Source organism: Rissa tridactyla, chromosome 4, assembly GCF_028500815.1.
Source record: "Rissa tridactyla isolate bRisTri1 chromosome 4, bRisTri1.patW.cur.20221130, whole genome shotgun sequence".
Taxonomy (NCBI): domain Eukaryota; kingdom Metazoa; phylum Chordata; class Aves; order Charadriiformes; family Laridae; genus Rissa; species Rissa tridactyla.
The window spans coordinates 82,772,734-82,795,739 of NC_071469.1; the positions used below are offsets into that span (position 1 = coordinate 82,772,734).

Genomic DNA, 23,006 nt, shown 5'->3' on the forward strand with positions numbered 1-23,006 from the left:
TTCCACCAGAAGAGTCAAGACTAGCTGGGTGGAAGGAATTTGAGAAGAGTGCCTAATCCAGTATTCTACACTGAGACAAAGTCAGTTCTTCCTTAATACCATTGATGGAAGTTTGACCAATCTCTTCTCAAATACTTTTAACAGAAGAGGTTCTGTAACCTCCCAGCTCTGTTCTAGTGTTATCCCACTCTAATAATAAAAGGGTGGGGGTTTTTATTTGCTTGTTTTTTAAATCTAAGTATCTTTGTTGAAATCTGAATGGTTCATCCATCACTAAGGAGCCATGGCGTACACCGCACTACTAATCTAATCACTAAGAATGAAAGATCGAAAATTGACGTTAAGCAGTATCGACTACTTCTACACTATACTTTACTGACTTACAACCATATAAAGGCTTTGTTCAAAGCAATATACACAGGGCTAAAGCAACTCTTAACAGTCTCCACCAATAACAGAGCTACAATAATTTTCTACCCATTCAGCACTAAATACATCAAAAGTACAGTTTGAGAACCTCTCTCAAAAAAGCTGCTGCAAAACTGCATATTGTGAGAATAAAGTTTAATCCTTTCTATACACATATTCCCTCCATACTGTCTCAAAATACTTCTTTCTTGCTACAGACACAGGAAATTTACTTAAGTGGGCAAAATTTTATTTTCAAAATGTAGAATTAGTTGCCATTGAGTCAGCTAACTAAAATAACTGTCATTGATTAACATCACTATCTCCAATCTAAAGCATACTTGCTTCTGAAGTTTGCAGATGCTACGATGATGACAAAGGTTGTTCTCTGGCTTCCTGAACAATCACAGCATGCTATTTTTTTTTAATCTTCCAGTTTCATAGCACTTTTTCTCAACGCCTCCTCTTGCCAAGCTCAGTTGGCTGTCACAGCGGAAATCTACAGCAGCACCACTGACCCTACTGCTGCTTCTGTTCCTACGGAGACAGACCTCGGGCTGCCGGAACAAGATTAGAGTTTTTAAATTGCCGTGGTTTTGTAATAGATATGCAAGCTGTCACCTTTGCCATCCCCTTCAGTTGGACAATTCTTTTTATAATGAACAGTTTTACGTGAACTTGGGTAATGTGTGAAGTAAAGCCACAAAAAATAAGGTGATTCTGTCAGATTAGATTTCTTTATGCTTTTCATTGTTGATATGTATTGAGCAAGCCTAGATACTAATTTTCCATCAGATTATAGCACTATATTTAATTTTCTTTAAATATTTTCATGATGTGGCTTAGATTTTCACAGTCTGTGAAAAGTTAGTTGTAATACATTTATGTTTACTACTTTCTTTAAATATTTTCATGATGTGGCTTAGATTTTCACAAAGTCTGTGAAAAGTTAGTTGTAATACATTTATGTTTACTACTTGCCAGGAAAATGGTAAATATCACCATTGCATGTATTGCTGCTTCTTGTAATGACTTAAGGGTTGACCGGGAAATAATTACGAAGATTAAGTTATGTTGTAAACTAGGATAATGATATTTGCTTAACAACTGAACAGTGCTTTCCTCTATCAGTTCATAAATTAATTTGCTTCTACCACCTAATTGGAATAAAACATGAGAGAATCAATATTGACGTGGTATGTATTTTGTGACACAGATTATCTATTTTATTATGACTGAGTGATGCTTCATTAACATTTGTAATTCTTGATACATATCACCTAAACAAATTTCTCAGAACATACATCCAGCAGAGAAAGCCTGCATTCTCACATGAGTTCATGACTTAGTTCTGTGAACTACAAAACAATTAAGAAATGTACAGCCTTATACATCTTTCCAAAGAAAAAACTAAAGACTTCTGTGTCATCTTCAATTTTTCAGTAAAATGACATTGGAAGCACCATATTGTTCAAATTTTCACGAATAAAGGGCAACAGTAACTAAAAAATATGCCAAGACAGGTGGTAAATCTCAAAAATTACAGAATATCAACTCTGAAACTGGATTATTATAGCCATCAGATAACTACTTGAAGTGAAATCTGAACTACAGGAAAGTTGTATCCCCCTGAAATAATTTCTCTGTGCTGACTGATGTCACCTAAATTTCCTCTCTGTATGAAATAGTAATAAAAAGGTATCACAACAAACAAAATAAGAGCTCATTTTTCATTTATAGTACCTATGCACTACTGTTGCACGTAGTAAACACACTATGAAGAGTAGACATATTCAAAGCATTACAGAACCTGGCAATTTAGGAATCAAAAAGCATTTGTGGATTGAAAAACACTGTGTTACTGGAATGCTTCCTAAGACAAAAAACTGCAAACTGTAAATCCCACCATTCAGTTTCCAGAACTGGTGCGCAGCCCTGCCACTCAGGCACACGCATCCATTCACGTACGGAAGACAGGATGTGCTCCTGTGACCCTGGAACAACCAACTGGGAATAATGGCACTTTCTATTGGATTTGCTGTCAAAAATCAGGTTTACCTGAAAACTTGTCTATTTTGCCTTCTTGTTTTGTTTTGTGCTGACTGCATATCCAGCCCAATATTGTGACCTCAGTACACATATCTTTTTACAGTTCTGCAACACACCATACTCCCCATATGACAACGGCATTTGACTAGTGCGGCTTGAGCACCTGCAAACAAATAAATTGCTCTTTCCCACAGTATTTCTTGTCAACATTCCTGCCCCGAATGTTGTTGTTCTCAAGTTCTTTGCATCTCCTAGAGGTGACTATACACACATTTTTAAATTACAGGCCTTCGCAAAGGTATTATTAAATTTAAAGTAATTTCTTTAGCGTAAGAGGTCATGGAAATGTCAAAATAATGGGGCTTAAGGCACTGTAGGTAAAATAATTTGGGGACAGGGAGTGAATATTCCTTGCAGAATATGAGCTGAATTTGATTAATTGTTGCTGAAGGAAGGTATTACCCAAAGCATTCTTCACTTAATATTGTTTACAAATAACTTCCTCAATTTGAATGAGGTAAATTGGAATTTGATAATACTCAACAGCCATGCTAAGACTCACCATTTCCAGATCTCCATCAGCAACCGCTCTTAGGAGTTTTTCCACCTGTGTATGAAGAAAACAATTTATAGGCTTTGTTAGTATTGGTATTAAGCTGTATACAGAAAATCCTGTGTCCTTTACTAACCTCTTAAGCCCACGTGGTAGGATTACTGCTGGCCCATTTCATATTTGTTAGTAAAGTTTTAAAGGAAAAACCTTCTTTCTCTATGAAACACAAAAGCTGTGCAAGGCCTGTAACCATTTGATGATCTCTGACTTGCTTAGTTAAACAGTACTTACCTAAACATAGGACATGCAGTCCACACATAAACAAAGCCATGTAAGCTGATGCACATTATTATGCCGCTTCAGCAGCAGATGACCATGCATTCCAGTTGTGAACCTAACATTAAAAATCCCTGTTCAAGACAAATTTCTACCCTGACAAACTCTAGTACTGTTTGGACTCTTGCTGAGCTACTACATGCTACCAGAAGCACAAAAGACGTCAGGTTTTATTTTGCTATTTGAGAAACAAGGGTTTAAGATGAGAGAGATACTTTTCAATTGTTCATTTCGCATCTGCAGATTACTAGTTTATTCCCATGTTAAAAAATGATCTAACTTGACTGTAAGTATGAAATTTGTTTACTTACTTAAAACGTGAAAAGATATAAATATCAAAGCGTATGCATTAGCAAAAGCCCAGTCTCTTCAACTCAGAGAGTTATTCCAGGGGACCATCGTTAGACCAATTAAGTATGTGTATGCTCAGGGCAGCCAATGCCCGAGCACGAACACCAGCTGTAGTGTCCTCCTGCGTCTGAGCTCTGCAGCGGGGGAAGGAGACGAAGGATGCTCCGCAGCACCCTGACACCATTCCCTGGTCCCTCCGACTGAGAATGAGACGCGCTTGCTCCCCGCTTCCCCCTCATCCTCACCAACACAAAGGAGTTGAGATCTGACCTGACAGAAAGGGGCTAGTGCCAGTAAAAGGGCAGGCAGAGCCCATTAGTACTATCAACAGGCAACTTGTCCGGCCTCTGCAGATTGTTGAAGAATCATTTAATAAGCTTTGTGAACGTCTGTTTCAGCATTATAGCAAATTACTCTAGCTAGAATCACCAAAGATGCTGCATAAACAAAGTTGTTTCAGTATTAAGCAACATCTTCCAAGTGGAAGATGCCATAGAGTAACAGCTACAGTCACATTTCACTCTTTATCTAGAAACGACTGTCTCGCTAGCGGCGACAGCAGTGCTTGGTGAAGCGCAGGAGGAAGAATGAGATTAAAAGGAAGTTGTGTTTTACTGGTCTGATTTCTTTCTTCAAGGTTTTAGCAGAAGAACAGAGCACAACTACAGCTGAAAGATGAGAGCCTAGTTTAAACCCCTCCATTCATTTTTATCTCTTTTTAGGAAAGCTGCTAAGTTTTATTTTATTACCACCTTTCTAATACAAGCTGAAGCTCCTTGAAGTGATGCACGAGGCACTCAAGGCAAGATTCCTCTTTCCTAACTTTGAATGTTGAAAAGTTAGCTGTCTAAATCTAAGCCAGTCATTTAAACTCCCTCATGGTAACTACAGAAGAGGAGAGTCAATGCATGACACTCGAGTGCAACTCAGGTCAAACTAAGTATGTCTGAGATTAACTCCTCTCTTGAGGCACCAGTTTCTCTCCACTGACTAAGGAGAAAAAATAAACGTCTGAAGTTAAGACAATTGTCTTTCAGACATCTGAAGTTAGGTGAGCCGAATCCCAGTCTCCACACATATACATCTAAAATGAACTATATATACCAAGGAGATCTGTGCCTCCCATAAATTAATTTCCCCTAATCGTATAGGACAATGTCACTGGAGAACATAAAGGTCTTGATGATTTTCAGGAGCCAGACTTATCACATACAAGATGCCTAACAGCAAGTGACCCACAAGCTCTGATAATTTCTTTCCAAAAATAACTTCCTTACTGTTCTAAAAAAGTGCCTCAGGCCCTAGCGGTGGAGATGCATACAACATCTGCTATGCAGCTTGTAGATAATTTATTAAAAGTACTTAGAGCAAAACGTCTGCTACATGCATTCCTCCATCTTTCCAGTTTGCTTTCTCACTCCTCCATGGAACAGAAGTACCTTCCTTTAAATATAAAAATAGATGAAACAAAGCTACTGCAATTCACTCGCACGCTCAGTCTTTCTGTTGCTGAACAGAAATTGTGCAAGGAGTTTTTAGTTCCAACAGAGGAGGTTCCAAATGTACATGCCTGGCTCTTTTACCCTCTCTTTTCTCAGTTGTAAACAAGCCACATACAAGACATACCCCGTGACTGGCTCATTTAAGCGAATACTTTAATTCACCAGCAGTATTGATTAATAAAGAGCTAACTGCATCCCCTTAATCCAGCCTGTAAAACTGACCTTATCAGATTCCCGTTACTCCCAGTGGCAATCCCCTCGTGGCGCTCTCAGGATTAGGCGCTCTCTTTGCTTGGTAAGAGTAAGAGCAGTGAGCCCACGTGAAATTTGGCAAACAGAAACAGACAAAAGCTGGATTACAGGGGAAGGTCATTAACCCCAAGAATCTACAGTGTAAGCTGCTTGCAATCTTCTTCCCTGGTTTGAACTACAGTCTTAGCTCCTGGGTGTGATAAATTTGTTCCTTTAAGGAAAAATAAATCCTCAATCTATGAGGTGAACTTTTATGTACATTAGACCTTATTTAGAGTGCTTGACTCTGCAGAAGCAGGGAGGTACGCTCCTACATTGAGGCTTTCATAGAGTAACTGATAACAAAGTGTGAAGTAATATTGTCCAGTCAAACTTTAAATCTTTGAGTTTGTTGAACATTTTTAGAATACAGAAACGTTTGGCAAGAGATGAACCTTTTAATAGCAGGAAAACAAGAACTTTAATGTAGAGGTGATACGGAGAGAAACAAAAATACTAAGGTGGTCAATTTGGTAAAAAATGGAACGGGACGACTGGGGAAAAAAATAAAGAGAGAAGCATCAGAAGGAGTGGTGATATGACAGTCTTGGAAGTGAAGAAATGGAAAGCATGGATCTGAGGCCCCACATGAAAAATTTAGAGGAGAGCATCTTGGTTGGTGTGGACAGAGCAAAATCAGCAAACACATATGTGCGAGATATTTAATCTGTACTTCTTCACATGTTACAAAATTTATTTCCTATGCCTATTTTGAAAGCTTAACATTCTAGTTTGTCAAGTTGTTTGCCAGCATGCCTGTAGTTGTCTCTTTTCCCTGACAGATTCTGTAAGCTAACAATGACATTTAATTCCTGCACAGGACAGCAAGGTCCCTGGGGCACTGACTGCCATTATAATTTTGTAAAACTCAACAAATTCTCAAATTACGCAGTTAACTGCAGTAAATCTGAACAACTACTCCAAATATGCTTTCAATTTTTCCCCAGAAATACACAGCAGAGCAGCTGGTACCACACAAAAACAAGTGTTTAGATGCTGAGATGACAAGCACCTGAGGACAGCAGCATTTCATTTTCCAAACCGTACAGAAGGTTATTCCTGAAGAAGCAGTTTAAAACACAGTGTTGCAAAATATCACTCTCTGAACTTCCTTCACTTCCCTTATTGTCAAAACTTATACCTCAGTCTTACCTCTTTATAACTATTTTTTACTTCTTCTTGCCTTGCATCAGTTGATGCTGATGACAGACTTGAGACAGATGATCCTCTGCTGAAAGTTTCTGTTGAGCGCTGAGGAGACCTAAGCGGTGACTTAAAGTTGGCAAAAAAACCCCAAAACAGAACAGAAAAAGTCACATATTAGATTAAGCAGGTTAAACATAGGCCAAAAAAAAAGTTTAGCAACTTGCATTGGTTGTTACCTCAGAAGCACTCTGTCCTCTTTCAAACGTTAGATAGTTTAATTCCATCAATGACAAAATCTGCATAAACATATTAATAAAGAGAATCAATGTAACTTCACTTAAAGAGGAATCTACTGACTGAAACACAAATTAGCTGACAACCCAATATTAGTAACAGATTATGACAGAGCAGATTAAAAGTACCCACTTACAAGTTTATGTTCTATACCACAGAGTGCATCCATGCTAATAGATTTAAAATGTGACCCTTCTTCCTTAAAGGCCAACATACATTTTCACTTTAACTGTACCAGACCACAAAATCCTATTAGCAGATAAGCATCTACACCTCCATGGAATCGCATCAGAAAGAAATCAGGCTAGACGATAACAAGGAATACCTTGGAATTTAATGCACACTGTAGGGAAGTCTCCTTCATCCGGTTTTGAATTTCTGGATTTGCCCCATTTTGCAAAAGCACTTCTATGATCCCTTGATAGCCCCAACGAGCAGCTATATGGAGAGGAGTATCTCCCTTTTCATTACCAATATCTAGTCTACAGGAATGCACATCGTAGTAGACTAAAGCTTTGACGCACTGGAAAGAAAAGGAAAGCTATCAATAAATTGTCTCTCAATTCATATAACACATGCAATTCTAAAAAGGTTTTTTTCATTGCTGCTCATATAATCCACTGCCTAAAGGGCAGGGCTTTTACAGTTCAGCATCATCAAAAATAAAGTTAAATAACTCAAATAAGTTCGCACAATAATACTATCTTCAATGTGAATGCATAATAAAAACTGCTATGAGCTACTGAATAAAGTCCTAATTTACAGCGTTAAATAGTTAGCCTTCAAATTTTTTTTATTTACTTTTTAAAATACGCAAAGTTAGTGCAAATTCACATCACAGTTTAATTCCATTCCATCAGAATATACATTTAGGTTGTTACAAAACAATTACTTACATCCTCATGACCATAAGTGCAGGCTAAATGAAGTGGAGTATTTCCATTATTGTCCTGAATATCAGTACTTGCCTTATAGTGCAATAAGAGAAGCTTAAAAGAAAAATAAAAGTAGACATTCAAGCAACTAAAAAATTAATGGACAAACAATTGTTACTCTGTAGATTCCTTTAAGTTTCTAGCATGATGAAGCACTTAATGAAAAGTGCTCTCTGTCTCTCCTGTTTCAGGCACGACCCTCTCGGCATTACAGTACTGTTTTTGCCCTGCTCTGAGAACCAAATAAAAGCTACTTCTACATGTTCAGAGTTGTCACTGAAAAAATGAATCATCCACTGCATAAAACACTGCAATACATATACTACAGGATAACTGACCCTATATTTTAAGAACCTCTGTAAGTGAAGACACAGCTTAACTTCAACAATGCTAAGTGAAGAATCTCACATACATAAAATTCAAGTACACAACAATTAATGTAGTTACACAGTCTATCCTAAACACAATGTGAAGTCATTTAATTCATTCCAACGACTGCAATGGTTCTTCTGTCTTAATCAAGAGCAGAGATGTTAACAGCCTCTCCATTTGTACTATGTATTAGAGATTTGTATTTAAAAAATGGATGAATAGCTGTCAATTGCTTGGTTATTACAAATTGTGGAAAACCTTGCAGTACAGGAAAAAATAAAATATCATGCAAACTACGATAAAAGATCCTCAGTTCTGACAGCATACACAGTTCCGGTAAAAGCTTCTTCGAAGACCAAAACGACAGTAACAGTAGAACAGCTTAGTAAGAGTCATGTATTTATTATTTAGGTTATTTTTTTTATTATTTATTTCTAATTAAGCCTTTTGGTGCTTACTGTAACATTTTGATATCCCTTCTGACAGGCAAGGTGAAGCGGAGCTGAACCATGGTAATCTGTAGCGTTGACAATGGCCCCTTTGGCTACTAGTAAATCCACTAGTGATGTTTGCCCTTGAAAAATACGCAGACTTTAAAAGAAAGACGCAAACTTTGCACAAGAACATTGCTACTTTTCAAATCCAAACATGAACTATAAACCAAAATACCCTGGATTTCTGCATAGTATGTTTCCATATACTGTATATTCACTTCCTTGGTATTTGCTTTTTTTGGTGCACGTTACGCTTCTGTAAAAGAACCTCCAGCTAAAAGCAAGCCATGCTTGTATCTCATGAGTAAGAAAAGAATAGGAAATAAAGCCATGTCACAGAAAGCACTCTCTTACTGGGATTCAAGATAACAATAAAAAAATAAAATTATTTATAAAAAAACACAACTCACTAAGAAAATTAACACATCTTCTAATAAAGGTAAGATCAAAGGCATAATCAACATTACAACATAGGAGACAGTACAGACCTACCATGCACAGCCATCTGCATGAGAGAGAAAAGATTAAGTTCTCAGTCTGCCAGTTCTTTAAAACAAGACTGGTTTCTGATGACACATTTTTTACTTTTTTCACATCTGAAGAAAGAACCACTGTGGCAAACACTAAGGCAAAAGTAAACCACCAGCAAAAAACCAAACAAACAATAACTTAGCCATAAGAAACTGAGCTTAAAAGAATATACATTAACTTCAGTCTGTGCTAAAATACCAGTTTCCATAGCAAATAAGCAGAAAACAATTTAATGCAAAATTCACTCTTTAATGCAAAGTTGGAAAACATGCCAACATAAAGATAAGGAAGATAAGGAATAGAAAACACTAGTGAAGAAAACCAACAATACTCACCACAAATAGCAGCTATATGAAGTGGTGTATATCCCCGGTCATCTCGGGAAAATGGAGTGATAATGGAAGGATCATTCAGTTTCCTTTAAAACACAATGGTTTAAAAGCCGCTCAGTTACCTATGCAGCAGTGGTAAGGAGGAGAGAAAGAGAAAAATTGCCAAGGCCAACAAAAAAACTTATTATGGAACTTTTTATCCTTTATCCTTTCACATTGATAAATTATACAGAGTTTTACATTTTATGAAGGGATGTGGTTTTGTCCAAGATGTGTAAGCTAGGTTCAAGAGAAGAAACATTTCACACCATGTTTACCAAAGCACATACAGCCTCCATCACTAAACTGGCTGGCTCCAAGGCATTCAGTACTCCCCTCATCTTTCTTCGCTCTTTCAAACCACAGGAATGTATGTGCTCTACCACATCCTGAAGTGCTAACAACTTCCTCTATAACTTAAAGCAACATACTTTCTAAAGTAAATCTTGGACGAAGACTTGTACAATAGCTTTTTGTGTATTTGTGGAGATGAAAAGTGCTTACCCAGAAACCAGCTTCTCACATTTGTCACAGTAACAAAGCGGATGACACATTTTCTGTACAGTGTCCTTATCGCTGTCACCTTGACTTAGTAATCGCTCCACTTCCTCCTGATTACCTGAAGCAATATGCTGCAAAAAGCCAAGAGAAGACAGAGAATGAGGAACCAATACAAAAAGCCTCCTGTCAAGAAATAAAAAAAAACAACACACAAAAAAATGGGAGTAATTTACTGAAGCACAAATGAAAGGAAGCGATTATAAAAGACGTACTCAAGCACTAGAAAGCAGAAATGAACAATGTCACAGCACAAACCCCCCTAATGGGCAATCAGTATTAAGAAGAATCTGTTCTTGGCTTACTTCATTTTTTATAAAAAATTAGAACAATTCCTATTGTTCTCTTTAGACTCAGTCACAAAATTGAGCTCCCTCTGTGCAAAAAACATTTCTATAAAATTACTAAGTCTCTAGCCATAAGCTGTGAACACATATAATTAGAAGCTCTGCTTTGTCCTTGTATAGGCAAAATTCTTTTAGAATGACAATATGAGATTAACATATAATACGAAGTAGCTGTCAGGTGACCACATTTAAATTATTTCAGAAAACTCTCTCAATTTCAAGCACTAAAAGCTGTGAGAGACAACCAGGTAGTAACATCACATCTCTGCACTAAATGGGCCAATCAATACCAAGAGTAATAGCATTTCATCCTCATTCACTTCCATGTTTCTTATAACGTGCTGAAATCCATAAGATTATATTAACTTGGTAACGTTTGGCACAGAAATGCACTAGATTCAAAACACACCTTCAACATCTACTAGAACACATTTCACGGTACTAATGTAATTAACATCACATCACATTTCAGAAAATCGCAGAAAGGAAGGGATATAAATGTGCAATACCTAAGTAGATACATATTCTGCCATAAAAGTTATTAACCTTAAATAAGCAGTCTATTGGAGTAGCAGACATCTGGGACAACAAGTTCATCTTTTGTCTTAAAAGCAGCTTGTCACACAGTCTCTCAGACTCCTGAAAATAAAATATATAGATCTATTATCTATACATTCATTTACAGGCAAAAGTAAAGTACCTTAACAGCAGAATTAACTTTTAAAAATATTAAACGCTGTATTTACCACTTATGAATTATCAGATGCACGTAAAACCTGAATCGGCTTCACATTTAGGACTCTGAGACTTAAAAGATCACACACCTGCTGTTCAAAGAAATAATAAGTAGATGTTCACCAGAATATTCATTTACTGTAATTCTCTATGAACTAACTGAGCATTAATGAAATTATGGTTGTACCATCTAATAAAGAACACAGCAAAACTAGAAAAGACATAAAAAAGACCAGAACTACAAGAGGTGCAATACAGCTTTCTTGTGAGGAAAAATTAGGATTCTTCACTCTGGAAAAGATTTGACTGCATTACAGTGGCCTATAAAAATCACAAAAAGTCCAAAGAAAATATGCAAAGAATGAACATCCCCTATTCCTCAAAATATAAGAGCTGGGATGCCCAATCAAATCATCGCTCATTAGGTGTAGAAAGGGAGTGGGGTGAAGAGAGAAAAGAAAAAATGTTCTCTTATTGTAGAACTCATTGCCATAGGATGTTGCAAAAATCGAAAGTATAAATGGACTCAGAAAAGCGTTAGACAAACTCATGCAGGACATGTCTACTGGCGGCCGTTAACAAAGATGACCCAGATACAATTCTGACTCAAAGACTTTGCTGAGCTCTCTGCTTCTTGCTGGAAAAGACTGTACCAGGTGAAGCACTACTCAGGGATGAACCAGGTAAAGCAGACTCATTCATATCGCGTTTCCTACTCCTCATTTCTTGAAAATCGGAGATTGAGCCAAGCAGACATGTAGTGCAACTCACACTGGCACTTCCCATTTTCTGAGAAATCTGAAGATACCCTTCAGGATGCACTGAAGAATATACATGCTTCCAAAACCAGGTGAAAATTCTTAAGTAGAGTCAGATTTTGAAATGGCAACATTGAACCTCATGTGAAATATAACAACAATCTAAAGAAAACACTGTCTAAGAAAGTAGATGGAAACATTTGCACATAGCTAATTCTGATCAACCACTGCTATGGTCGCCAGTGAATATCTTTGGATATTATTTTTGGATAACGACTATCTCCCTAGAAATGGAAAGACTCCCAGCGTCCATCTAACTGAAGACCACTGCCTTTCAGATAGACACCCACGTATCAGACAATGATTTAGGATCCAGGCTATAGCTTTTGCAATTAAGTCTATAAAGACCAGGTATAAATGAATAAAAATACCTGACTCTGCTCTTAACATTAGTAAATCAGCGCGAAGTTTAAGAAACTAGTGAGTAGTTTGCAAATAAACAAGATCACCTGAACACCAAAAATAGAGAGTTCAGATTTTCTAGAAATGCGATCACTGAAGTTTCAAAATCAACACAGATGCCTCTCTCAAAGCTGCTTAAAAAAACCTCCCCTGCATAGCAAATAATGTAGTTAAAAACGTGTTTGTCTAGAGATAGAAGTTCGGATCTGTACTTCACAGTAAGCTGTTTGTATTTAGATATGTGAAGATGACAAATACTCACAGTCTTTTCAAAGCTGAGTATTTTAGTTAAAGATACCCAAGCATAGCTTTTGAGATTTACAAGGCACATAACACTAGTCTCCTTGGGTAGATTCTTCAGTGTGACCAGGAATAACTTCCCTAAGAAATATTTGATCAAAAATTTTATTAACTAGAAAAAAAAATTAAAACCTTACTGCTGATACAAGTTTCTGAAGCCTAATCAAAATTTCTAATGTGAATGCTTAAAGAGAGCTTTATACTTTCACTATGGAGAATGTAAGTAACCACTAGCTACTAAGACTACTGCTGCAGTAGTTTTAGTACTGTCACTTCCACAGTGTATTTTACAAGAGAAGTGTTACCCAAGTGTAAGAATTATTTCAAAGAGTCATTTGAGACAGCAATCCTTATGTCAATGTATTACCCTATTTATTATATAAATCAGGAAAAAAGACTCCATCCTAGGTAAAGTTACATATCTTCAAAAGTGAAATACAGAACGGCAGAAGACTCAGGTTTTGGTTGAAGTATTAAGCAAGTTTGGGCCTTCAAAGACAAAACTCGCTTGTACCAGCTTTACTTGCACTCCGGGAATTTAAAAAAACCACAAAGATTGCTTTAAGTGGGATTCTCAGGTATTTCAAATCTATATTGTCTAGAAAACACGTATCCAAACATTAATAATCTTCCTATCTAATGCTACTCCCTATACTCGAGAAATTAAGTATTTGTACCCATGAGGGTGTACCTGTGTAACGACCTATCCAGGTGACTTTCACAGATTACAACTGATGACTTCAGGAAACTCTCTCCACTCCCCCTCTCCCCAAACACTTTATTAGCCTCAGTTTGTGTCCAAGTCTTCCTTTTCCTGGCTTCTCCCACCAGCGTTTCCTCCACACCAGCTCCATTTCCAGCTACAGCTCCTGCCACACAGGAACAAAAACACTGCCCCTTCCCCGGCATCTGGCTCCCTGCTGCGCACCTTATGGCAGCCCTCCGGATGCGAGGGTCCTACCTACTGTAGTAGCTGTGCATAGGAACACAACTAAGGTCCAACGCTTCTAATTAAGATTGACAACTCCCAGGAAACAGCACAAAAGATTCCATTTTATCAGTTACACGCTCCTTCTCCCCACAACCAAAGTGTCTCTCCAAGACTTGCATGACCTTGGGTGAAGGGATATGGCAGGTGTCTCCTAAGTGCAATTTTCTTACCAACATGAGGGTGAGAACACGCCTATTATCCCACAGGGTACATTAGTTCCCTGCTGAGTTTTCTTTATGAAGTTAGCTTCCATAGGGATTGGACAACAGCATTACTCAGCTGCCAGAAGCTCTATCTGAAGCCAGCTATGAAATTAAGTGTAGCCACACGAGGTGCTTATAACGAAGCCCTAGGGCACGGTCATGTTCCTGCTCACTTAAATCCCACAGCCGGTTCCAGCACAATCTGGAAATGGACACCATGGGGCATCAACACAACAGCTGCTGCTGCTTTCCACAGAAAGTCGATCTCCTTTACCAGAGAACCAAGGAAATAGCTCAACTGAAAATTCCTGCAGGGAGAATGCTGCCAGAAGTTCCTGCCATGTTCCTCCACCTCCTCACTACCTTTTTTCAATTCCTGTCAAGGGGCTAGTTGCTACTTAAGTTTCTCTTTCTTCATTCTGTACCACTTCCTTCTCCCTTACCCTACGCAACAGAAAAGGCTGGTCTCACTCTTCCCTTCCATAGCTGTGCTGGAGGGCAGGGGGTCACCCCCTTCCTTGTCTTTAAGGGTCTCAGGGTGCTGCCTTCAACCCATGCTGACTCCTTTGAAAGGCAGTGCAGAAGAAAGGAGCTGCTGGTGCTTGCCCAGCACGCACACAGTGAAGGTCTGGAGCTGACCCACCTGAGGTACGGACAGAAACACTTACTGCTTGCTCTTACACCAAAGTAAGCAGTATGAGACTGCTTCCAGTTCATCTTTCAGGACAGATGACTTCCCAAAGAAATAAATATAGTATCTTAATGCCAGTGGCACTTAAGTTATAATCACTTGAGGGAAAAAACTGCTATCCTTAGCCATATAAGGAGGAATAGGACGAGGCATTTAATAGGAAACAGTTTTTATTCTAGAAATTTAAGAGCAGTATGTTTTTTTTGTTTTTTTTTTCAGCTTGCTGGCATTGCTGTGGAAGACAATTCTACTTTGGTTTCAGTTGTCCATCCAGACCACCAGCATTAACCAGCAGTAGACAAATAGCAGTAATAGCCAAGTGACTGCAGGAAGCAAAGTTGTTTGGCAGGTTGTCTTCCTTTCAAACTAACATTTTTATTTTTATTTTTTAAAACACAATTCAATACAGCATTAGAGACAAGAAAGACCACAGCCTCTTTACACAAAACGAGTGCTTCTTTTTTTTGGAGTGTACAAAACAAACCTATGCATGACAGGTTCGTGGAAAGATCCCAGAAAAGAACAAAACCAAAAATAAAAGGCTAAAAATGTTACTTTAAGTGCTTCTTTTTTAAGACTGTGCCCCAGATTGTCCCATCCCAAGCTCTGCACACTGAGCCATTATTCTGGCCCCTGCAACTAGATTCCAGTGCTTTGCAGTTGGGCAGACTGAGACACGTTGACTTCACTCTGGTTCCAAGTTCACTCCTTTTGATTCCCACATTAGATCAGGAAAACCTAATTTTGTAACAGTAGAAAGTTTTACAGCAGCAGTAAGACTGGATTCCTTTACTAAATAAGCTACAAAGTTCTTAAATAATAGCAGTTTCTAAAGTCACATCAATATCATCCTTGATTGTCCTGCAGGGATTTGATCTGATTGACAGAAGGTCTAGTTGCCCCGTAGGAAGTAACTCATGCATCCACAAACTCCCTGCCCCTGCTAGGTTAGAGATCCTGAGAACCAAATTTGACCTTCAAACACCACCTTATCATAGTCCTGCACTCTCATTACCCTATCAGAGTTTGGGGCAACATAGTGATCTACGCTGCAAATACACTGAATTTTAAATGCATGAAATTTTACTGAATTACATTAGACTGCAATCTCCACTCTGCTAGCATAGCTATGCTTTTTAAAGTTATTAAAGAGAAATCCGCTTAAACCTACTCAAGTACTGCATTGCTTTCACAACCATGACAGAAAGGGTACAAACAAAAGACATTAAACTTACTGAAGACTCAGCTGTTGGAAATAGTGCTGTCATTTTTCCTCTAATCATACAAAGAGGCAGACTTGACATTTAACTACTTCCTCAAGGAGTATACAATGAACAAGTATTGCTACAGGATTAGGAGTTCATTGTAATCATTTAGATCATTTTAGCATCTGCTTCAGATACAGTTACTTCAACTCATTTCTTTAAGTGCAAAAAAGGAACTCTTGTGTTCAGTGTTTGTATTCTCTGACTGAATTTACTCCCACAGGGGTACACAGTACGACAAGCTTATCAAATACACATTTGACAGACTTTAAAAGTAGCTTACTGTTGATCTGTCAGAGAGGTTGCCTTGTCGTATATATTCTATTGCAGCCTCAATTGATGTTAGACAGTATCCCAATTCATCCTTCACTGAACTGCAAAGCCTGAAGTTCTTTATGTAACTCAAGTTGGCCATCCTGAAATAAAGAGTTAAAGCCATGAACCATTAGAAATAAGACAACACTAGCATGACATACCTTACTACTGCAACTCATCTTAGGCAATCCAGGCAAACAATAGGTATGGGTTATGAAGAAGCTTCTAGAAAGCTTGTTAAGCTAGCAATACTAGGGCTGCTACCAATACCATGGCTGTTCTGAGCTTTGTAGATATATCAGAACTCTTATCTCTTAACTGCTCCATGGAAAGTTATTAATTGGATATAAGGAATATGAAGAACGAGATAAGGACAGCAGTGGGATATTGTTTCACACATTTCAAACATATTAATGTTTCAAACACCATAAGCACCACTGTAAAGTGATAGCTACAAATTAAAGGAAAAAAGGTAATCTCTCAGATACAGGATCCACCAACACTAAAATTCAGTTCAGGTACAGGTGGAAGTTTTAGATACACTTTTACTGGTAAATAAAAGTAAAGATAAGTAGGAGGAGAGATAAACACAATGGCATAGGCTAGCAGCAAGCAATTAAGCATTCAAATCTAGTTTCTCTATATGAAACATAGCAAACATCTAGAAGCTGCATAAAGGTTTCACAGCTCCAAACACAGGCGAGGAAGACTTATTGACATGCAGTTTTGATATAGAGATGGCCTCTCATCACAACTTTTTTCTAAGCTGGGAACCAAAACAGCAAAGACACAGCACTTGCATTCCTGATAGGTCCTTAATTCAGTCGCACCTGTAATACATCTTTGTTGTTTGTCCTATTAAAAATAGTTTTCTGCATTACAATTAGCCCCTCTTACACTTTCAGTAAGTTTTACTACTTGTTCAGAAACATTTGCCCCTACAGTGGCATTACATGAAAGATATTACGATGGAGCTCTGTATAGCCAAAATATAGTTACGTACCAGTTTGGGATTTCTGTTTTTACAAGTAAATACAGCAAGACAGAGAGAAGATCATCTGCACACATGGTTTCCACGTTAACTAAAAAAAAAAATTACATCTGATGTTAGTCATGTCATGGTTAAAATCAAGAGCAATACCTATAAATGGAGTTCTGCCTAAGACTAAGGCCCAGGTCTACTAGTAGAGAATGCATTGAGTAGCCAAGGCAGCCCTTCAAATGTTCTCAATCTCCCTCTAAAATAGGCTGTCAGGAGCCAAAACACAAGTATAGTTTGTACAGTACAAACTGCAATATTTGACTAGCATCCCCTCCTTCCTATACAGAGGATGCCAGAGCACTAGCTCAAGATTTCTGAAATTCCTGAGGGCAAAAACTACCCTCTAAATTGACACTTCTCCATAACCAGGAGTCTTCCTGAAGAGAGAGCGGAGTAGGGAAAGCATAAGTTCACTGTACTACTCCATTTGCTTAGTGGAAGTATCTTCCCTCTTCAGGCTAGATAAAATAAACACCAGATTAAGAGGTCCATGCTTTCCTATCACAGAATCATTTCTGTAATCCATGGTAGCACTTCAAATGCAGCATACAGAAGGTTTGTTTTTCCCCCAACACTGCACTTCGCAAGAGAGGCATCTCAAGAGTACCAATTTTAAGGAGCATGGACAAATACATAAGAATGGTCTAGAAGCAATCCTCAGTGTTTAAAATGGATCACCCTCAATGATTCTGCATGAAAAAATGTCCTAGCACATGCAAGCCCTTCACGTTCCAGCTAAAACATATAAAAGCTAACCAAGTACCCCATCTCACCCCGCGAGAAACAATGCCGAAGTGTCTATCTTGCCTCCATTTTGCTCTATTTAGAGACCTGCAAGGCAGACCCCAGTCTAATTGTGTTTAATCCACAAGTGCTATTCAAACAGCTGTTCATATACCAAAGTGCTTTGTGTGTACTGGTTAAGAAAAAACTTTAAAATTAAGTTATTAATTCACTAATTACTGACCTCTTTGGCTAGGAGATTGCATAATAATTTGTACCACTTTCCGTAGACAAAGTAGCTTCTGTTGAGGGGAAGTACATTTGTTCAACTGACCCAGTTCTCGCTTTGCACGTGGTATATTAAAACTACAAAATAATTTGAAAGAAACTGTTAGCATACAGAATTCCCGTGCAGGACGTCCAAACTGCAAGCTTTCACTTATTCAGAGCTGAAATGAAGAATGGCAATAAACTATTTCCATGTCTACTCCAGGCACACTTGCATTTCTGTACCCTGTAGATGGAAGTGTAAGAATATAAAAGCAAAGGAGACAACCTGCAAAACTTTATTTTTCCATCTCAAAGGAATGAAGTATAAGAAAAACTTGCTACAGTCTGAAGGATGACACTTTTGGCTGGCTTGAGGCCTGTTTAAGACAGGATCTCAGTGACTCCTCAGAGTCCACACAATCACCTCTCACCTGAACTCAGGCTTCACTCCAATGTCTTTTTGCTGCAGATCTTGAAGGCTCCTCGTGATTTTGTTAAAGGCAGCATCCTAATCAATAGAAAGACAACAGTTTTTAAAGATACATTAAATTAATGTAACTAATCTTTAGCAATCAAACAAACTCACCTCACTTGCCTCAATAGTCCCCACATACTTAAAGACTAGATCGTAAATAGCATGGTGGATATACATCTGTAGAAAAAAAACACAGTACTTTAGGCATGAAAGTGAGAGTTAAAAATAGCTTGCTTATTAATTTCCTTCATTTCAGATGCTTACTTCAACCGCTTGTTTAATCAGATTCATCTGTTCTTCTTGCTTTGCAAGCATCTTCTAGAAAAGGAAAGCCACACAAACAGCAAGAGAAAGTTAGATAATTTATTACTTAATAACACTATGTACTACATATATAGTGGAGTGTTTACCAAGTGCGAATCTCTCAAAAGATGCTGGAGACATTTGGTATAAAGTCCATTGACAGAATCCTGAATGGGGAGAAGAAAAGGAAAAAAGTATTCAGATTCAGATTAACCTGGCTTGAAGTAACAAAGCATAAGCAAGCAAAGAAAAGAAGTCTTCCCTGCCTTACAAGTGTGCACTATGGTAAAATTTTTAGCCAGAAAAATTGCCTTTACCTAATAGTTAAGATGTGCTAATTCACAATTAAGAATTCTACTTTCTCCCTTCTCACTCTCCTCATCTCTAGACCACTGACACAGAAAAGCTCAATAAGATAAAGATATCCAAAGCAGTGAAGTGAACTATAGTTAGTAAGTTAAACATCAAGAAGCCAGATACTGACTATGTAGTGGCGGAGGCTTTTCCTTTCGTGTTCTTTAAATGTTCTGTAGAAAGATCCTATGTATTTATCAAATCTCTCACAGTGCCTTCCCAAGAATTCTCTAACATCTTCAATATTTTTAAGAGAATAGGAGTTTGATGAAGCTGCAGATTCACCTAAAATGAAAGACAAGAATTAACACGCAGTTTCAATATGTATGCATGGTAAAGCACTTTCTGTCCCTCCATATACAGCCAACTTGGGTGCAACATAACACCAATTCAAGCTTGCTATACCTTTAACTGAAGGCATTGCTTTTAGTTAAAATAATTTAATGCATCTCATTTAGAGTAGGCTCTCCTGCACTTTATGTCAAGTATTTATTTAGAATAGCTAAAACTGATTTCACACGCTTTTTTACCCTTGGGTAATTTATTGCCACATACACAAATTATGACTCAATACACTCAAATTATGAGTGCAAGTCAAGCTTGAAAGTAAAAGAAAAGCATTATACAGTATTGACTGAATCCCCATGCAGGAAGTCAGTGCGCTCTAAGTGAGCTGTAAAAATCCCATCTTGGATTTTTACATAACGTATTCTCTATTTAGACACGCTTGCTCTGAATGGGAGAGCAAAGTTGCTTGAAGTAAGCATTAAACAAAATCTGCTTTCCTTCTGAATAAGACAATCTGATCCCTCTCTTAAAATTCATATGCTTTTCCAAAAATTTCAAAAAATAGGCAAGTCTTTAATTTGCAATCAAAGGCAGACAACTAATAACAGGCTTAGATCTCATTCATTTCAAATTACTTTTGAAATTACAAGTTACCTCACCTCTGAAAGACTGCTATACAACTACATTAAGTAATGGCCAAAAAAGGAATATCACAAGACTAATTTTTTAGATTTAGTTTAATACTTCTAGAATTCAAGCCTCTACGTATGCCAGATATATTTTTTTTTTCAGAACAACTTCCATACTTCCCTCAGTACTATTTTCACACTACTCTACTATTATTTCACTTTGTCATCATTTGTTTCAAATAGATATTCTTTAAGTATTTAGGAAGACTACATGGTTTTATTTCAGAAAAAAACTATATGTTTTAAGAAGCTTCTGTTTCCTTTAACTAGTAAACACAGATTGTTATACAAATTCACAAGGATTCCTGTTACATTCACAGCTTTAATGGTAGCCTTGGAAATAGTGTTCCAGCCTTATCAAGAACACTTTCAGTACTAGGGCAAAAATTAACACATTCAACTTAATGAGACCACCACCAGAAGAGCTGCTACACAACAATGCTATACAACCTCTAACCACTGATGAAGTGATCATGAAAGAATTTAACTCTCCAGTTTTTTTGGCATCCACATTGCATCTCAAGACACACATCACATTTAAAGCTAAATCCCTTTTTAAGCAGTTATCACTAAACTGAGCATTGCTAAAAAAATAATGCTAGATCAAGTATTCCAGAGATGATTTTTAGTGCTGAGACTGGGGCACAGACCCTACAGAATTAAGTTTGCCTAGCAGCATCTTAATATTTTTCTACAGCAGCATACCAAGATCTGCCACAGCAGGCTAATAAGTGACAAGAGCTTTCAACGAAGCCAACGCTTTTCAGAACAAAGGAAATGTATTAAGCATATCAAACGTACTAACTTGCTCACCGTGCAAACAAGACCATCAAGTTAACACTTCAATACATACTTGAGCTTTCTGTTTTTTCCAACGGATGAGCTATGCACAATATACTAAAGCTTTCTTCTTTTTCATTGTAAAATGTTTCCTCAAAAAGAACAGGTACTGAGAGACGATAATTAAAACCAGTTCCTAAAGTGATATGGTTTCCTTGTATGAAGATCTCCTGAAACAAAACGAAAACCAGATCAAGTGTGAAACTCCACCAGAAGAGAGTTACTCTAGATTCTGCATTACATAGTTACATTTCCAGGGAAAGTGCATCTTGCAAGACAAGAAAGCCCCAGATTCAAGAGATTTCATATTCTCGTGCTCTGTATGCACTGAAACAAAGACTCCTTCGGTCTACAATGGCTAGCTAAACCTTGCTTATACCTACTTTCTTTACAAGTCTACTATTAGATGAGGTTTCAGACAATCTCCAAGGTCTAAGAGAATATTTGCAGATTTTAGAGCACTTTTAGAAGGGCAATTGAAAAACAACTCAGAATTGGAGCCTAAGTCCAGCTTCAGAAAAATCTCCACACATCTCATCTACATTTCTCACATTCAGCTTCATCTTCTCAAGCAACTCCACAAGAATATCTGCAGCAGGTCTAGATGATCTATCTAGATGAAAGCCTGCAGACAGGTGCAAGATCTCAGACTGTTCTGCAAAATTACACGTGAAAAAGTGTGGCCCTATGCAGTGTTAGTACTGGTCATCATGACTCCCTGCTACATTAGGCATCTTCTAGTCTACTTAATTAATATACCAGGTCTCAGATACAACTCAATATGATCGTAATTTTGTCTTATGCCTTGGTGAACTTGCACCTGCATACAATATAGGCAGGCTACTATTTGCTTGAAAGCTAGAGAGACAGTTCTTAACCAAGTGATAAAGGCCCTTCTGCCACGCAATGAAATTCCTGACAGCTGCAGAACCCAGATGAATTTACAAAGTTGCTTCAACGAAGTAGTAAGCTGAAATCAGGGGCAATGTTACCATCTGAACAGGACAACTATTCCTGTGTACATGCCAAAATACAGCTTCTGATAGGCAGCAGCATATCCCTGGGAACTTTGGCTTCGATGGGCAACATACTACTGTTGGTACTTAGCTCCAACTCCTAGCTACCTCTCCTGCAACCCTTAGTTCACACTATCAGTCCTTAACTGCAGTAATTCATTTACTGGAGTGTTCCCAAGCTACATTCAGATATGAAAACAGAAATACCTTTCCATTTAAGGTCTGAAAGTTTCCTTCAAGTGGCTTCAGAACATAAGATTCAAACTGACAGGTAGAAAGACTGTTGCTTGAAAGGCTTCCCTTGCATGGAACTAACACCTAGGAAAATTAGATCATGCTTTAGAGAAAAATGCCACATATCACCAGCTAAACACCAATAGCTTCTGCCCTTTAGAGGCAGGCAATTGAATCTGGCTTATAAACATTTACTAGCAAATGTACAGCAACTACAGCTGCTTTTGTTTAAATAAATAAAAAGGAAAGGCCGTTGATAGACACACAGCCTGGTGATTAACCTAGAAGTTTCATTTAGTGACTTATCTGAACAAGGGTGACAGATGCAGCTGAAGCAAGCAATACTAAGAAAGAGAGATTAAATCTTATTTAAGTTACTTGGCATCAGTCACCTGAATAACTTAAAATTAGGCAGCTAGAGAAGTGAAGTATATTTTCAAACTAAAATTAAAATCCACCAGAAAGAGGGGAAAAAATCCAAGATAAGAAACATTCTGGGCTTACTGCAAACCAA

At 37.8% G+C, this 23,006-nt stretch overlaps 1 protein-coding gene across 5 annotated transcripts in view; it reads right to left on the reverse strand.

The window, feature by feature from the left end:
* The window catches only part of ANKRD27 (ankyrin repeat domain 27), a 46,284-nt gene that overhangs the window by 12,962 nt on the left and 10,316 nt on the right, over positions 1-23,006 (reverse strand). For 3 of the 5 annotated variants that reach the window (XM_054198618.1, XM_054198617.1, XM_054198621.1), the window contains 19 exons: positions 22,466-22,576; positions 21,256-21,412; positions 19,556-19,710; positions 19,179-19,238; positions 19,033-19,086; positions 18,880-18,945; positions 18,725-18,801; positions 18,268-18,389; positions 17,262-17,340; positions 16,227-16,359; positions 11,085-11,177; positions 10,138-10,265; positions 9,598-9,680; positions 8,696-8,811; positions 7,827-7,919; positions 7,256-7,453; positions 6,873-6,932; positions 6,643-6,762; positions 3,020-3,064 (listed from right to left, as the gene is read on the reverse strand). In XM_054198618.1, coding sequence (XP_054054593.1) covers positions 3,020-3,064; positions 6,643-6,762; positions 6,873-6,932; positions 7,256-7,453; positions 7,827-7,919; positions 8,696-8,811; positions 9,598-9,680; positions 10,138-10,265; positions 11,085-11,177; positions 16,227-16,359; positions 17,262-17,340; positions 18,268-18,389; positions 18,725-18,801; positions 18,880-18,945; positions 19,033-19,086; positions 19,179-19,238; positions 19,556-19,710; positions 21,256-21,412; positions 22,466-22,576 — 1,950 coding nt within the window. The remainder of the gene's footprint in view (positions 1-3,019; positions 3,065-6,642; positions 6,763-6,872; positions 6,933-7,255; positions 7,454-7,826; positions 7,920-8,695; positions 8,812-9,597; positions 9,681-10,137; positions 10,266-11,084; positions 11,178-16,226; positions 16,360-17,261; positions 17,341-18,267; positions 18,390-18,724; positions 18,802-18,879; positions 18,946-19,032; positions 19,087-19,178; positions 19,239-19,555; positions 19,711-21,255; positions 21,413-22,465; positions 22,577-23,006) is intronic. The other 2 variants (XM_054198619.1, XM_054198620.1) reach the window with 2 other exon arrangements.